Genomic DNA, 3,280 nt, shown 5'->3' on the forward strand with positions numbered 1-3,280 from the left:
ATAATTTGAAATCATATTCACCTCTGAACAATTGCTTTATTAGGAAAGTAGGAACATCTATGTAAACACTGGAATAAAAACGTTAAATGATGAGACTGGCAATTGCTTAGTTTTCTTGCTGCCATACTGTGTATGGAGAGAACTTTCCCTGTAATTTCCTTCATGGTGGAAATATTATTTCCTCATTTAAAGTTTTACCTCTTTCAAATTTGAAAAGCAGAATCTTCTGTATGTCAGAATTGATGGATATTTTTATTTTAGTGTACTAATCTTGGTTGATCATCTTGATGAGCTGTAACATGTCCTTTAGTAGATTCAAGGTTATTAATAGGGAATACGTTTTTGAATCTTAGTCTTTATTACATTTCGCCCCTTAAGTTACACTTTTCCCCTTATCTGTCTAGTTAGAATTATTCTCTTGTTTGTGTGCCGTTGTGCTTACATAGAGAGCTGTTACATAGTACTCATTCCATATTCTTAGAGCTGTTTTCTTTAATTAAAATGTTTATTTTATTACACATTATAATTTTTTAGAATGTTTTATATAATTTCAAAAGCAACTAGGCCTTTCTCTACCCTCCCACTGTTTACTGCTGACTACTATATTTTATAGAGAGACTTTGCATCCACTTTCATAATGGCTGCAGTGCACTGCGGACTTGTATCCAAGATCATTCTTGACAAGAGACCTGTAGGAACAGTCCGTAGGGAAGTATAAAGAGATGAATACAGCCTGTGTACAGTTCAGCAGATGAGCGTCTGTGTGGCAGTCACTTCTGGCCATTGGGAATATGAAGATGAATTCCCTTCTTTCTGTCATCCTAAAATTTCTTATTTCTGGAGAGAGAAACAGTTGAAAGGATTACTGATAGGGCTTGGGTTCAGGAGAAGATGGTAATAGAAAAGAGAGAGAAAAACTGCTTTCATGAGAAGCAGTGGTGTCCTAAAATCTGCCTTTATTCAGACTGCTTTTGAATCATGGCCTCCCTCTCTGCATTTTGCTGTAATCTGTTTATGAGTAATCTGTTATGGGTAAGATATAATGAACTCTATAGAGTCGATAAGGTATGCACATGAACTAGATTACTTCAGTTGTTTTTGTGTAGACAAGGGATTGCATACCCTGTTTTATAGCCTACCACCCAAATGAATTTACACAGTGTATATTTTTTTCTTAGGGACTTATCTTCCGAAGAGGAAAGGTTTATGAAACCCAAAGTAACGATGATAGCTTGGAATCAGAATGATAGCATTGTTGTGACAGCCGTGAATGATCATGTCCTCAAAGTGTGGAGTTCTTATACTGGACAACTGCTTCACAACTTATTGGTAAGTAGTTTATATATAATATCACAAATCAAGATTTTTTTTGAACGATAATTTTATTTTTGAAGCTACAAAACAAATAATTAAACATTCCTTTATATTATCAAATAGAAATTTGTACATATACTAATTTATAAGTTACTGTCATTAATACATTTTTAAAAATCTTTATACACTGACAATACGGGTTTTTAATTTTAAACTTAGAACTTGCAAACCCTCTTTAACTATATGACTTTGTTGAATAAAGGGACATGCTGATGAAGTATTTGTTTTGGAGACACATCCCTTTGATTCCAGAATTATGTTATCTGCAGGACATGATGGCAGCATATTTATATGGGATATTACAAAAGGCACCAAGATGAAACATTATTTTAATATGGTAAGTAAAATAAGGAGTATCTTCATGCATACTTGCATTTATTTCAAGTATGGATTATATAGTTTAACCAGAAACAGATCCGCATATATTGGCAGTTTATATTTCTAGGAATCAGGATACTTAAAGCCTATTAAAATACTTGACTGACACACACACACACACACACACACACGCACGCACACACACGCACACACACATACATGAAATTCCCTGTTTAACTGATGCACACAAGGGAAAGGTTTTCAGAAGTTATCTATTTAGCTTTGTGTATATGTATGAATGTGCTCCTATCTGTTTAAATTGGCAAAATTATGGTTATTTTATAGAACTTTTTGCTTCTTAAATTTATTAAAATATTTGATAATAGAAATGCAAAATAATATTCAGTAAAGTCATTTAGGGAATCAAACATTAGATTTTTCCAGCTTTTTTTCTTTTTTGCACATGTTTATCCTAGAACCAAAATAGGATCCTATTGCATAGTTTTAGATTTCTCATACATAACCACAATACAGTTACCCACATCAATTTAACATTGATGAAGTAATAATATCTGATATAGGTTTATATTCACATTTAGTCAATTGTCCTAATAATGTTACATTTTTCCCCTTAGACCAGGATCTGATTAATCATGCATTATATTAAGTGGTTCTATATTTCTTGTTATCTTTAATTTTCAATAGTCTTTTCACCTTCTTTTCCTATTTCTTGCCCTTTAACTTTTTTGATGAGTATAGGCAAGTAATGTTACAGAATATCTGTTTTTTCTGATGTTTCTTGATGATTTAAATGGAATGAAACAAATGATATAATGTGTCCTCCATGCATTATATTAGGAGGTACACGCTGTAAGTCTTGCTGTTGGTGGGGATAATTTTAAGTATTTGGTTAAGGTGGCATCTGTCAGGTTTCCCTACTATCAAAGAGTTGTTTTTCTTCTTTGTAATTCTTAAACTAATTTTACCAGGTGCTATTTTGAGACTATGTAAATATCCTGTTCCTCATTCAACTTTTATTTACAAATATTAACATCCATTGAAGATTTTCTGATGGCATTATATTTTCCATATTTATTGGTATTCTTGCACATAGTTTTGTAATCTATTTTATATAAAGAATGTTTTTCAAAGCCTTAAATATTTTTTAAGAATTTGCAAATATACTTTGGCTGTAAGTTCAGCCTTTCTCAAAAAAATGTTACTTATATCATTTATTATTGTTGAGTAAGTGGTGTCTAAAATGTGCACAACAGTAACATTTAATATCTTTGTATAGGGGTATTTATGTAGATCCCTGATTATTTCCTTGGGATAAATTCTGAGGGAATTATTGTGTTAAAGGGTTTGAATATTGTTAAGGCTTTTAATATAATATGTTTTGTAAAATTATTCTCCAGTTTATATGGAGTTTCAGGTTAAAGTGTAATTAATTTGGGAGGCAGTATGGTCAAAGCTTGTGGATGAGAGGTAGTGCCACATGTTCCATGTTTTTGTTGTTTTTTTAACCTTAGAATTTTTATTTCAATATGTTTATTCTGGACAGTTTCTTAATAAACAGTTTAAAATG

At 31.7% G+C, this 3,280-nt stretch overlaps 1 protein-coding gene across 1 annotated transcript in view; it reads left to right on the plus strand.

Annotated features, from left to right (window-relative positions):
- BRWD1 (bromodomain and WD repeat domain containing 1) overlaps positions 1-3,280 on the plus strand; it is a 79,991-nt gene that overhangs the window by 12,038 nt on the left and 64,673 nt on the right. Inside the window, exons 10-11 of the mRNA XM_023520521.1 lie at positions 1,179-1,329; positions 1,577-1,711. Coding sequence (XP_023376289.1) covers positions 1,179-1,329; positions 1,577-1,711 — 286 coding nt within the window. The remainder of the gene's footprint in view (positions 1-1,178; positions 1,330-1,576; positions 1,712-3,280) is intronic.

This window comes from Pteropus vampyrus, unplaced genomic scaffold (assembly GCF_000151845.1).
Source record: "Pteropus vampyrus isolate Shadow unplaced genomic scaffold, Pvam_2.0 Scaffold270, whole genome shotgun sequence".
NCBI lineage: Eukaryota > Metazoa > Chordata > Mammalia > Chiroptera > Pteropodidae > Pteropus > Pteropus vampyrus.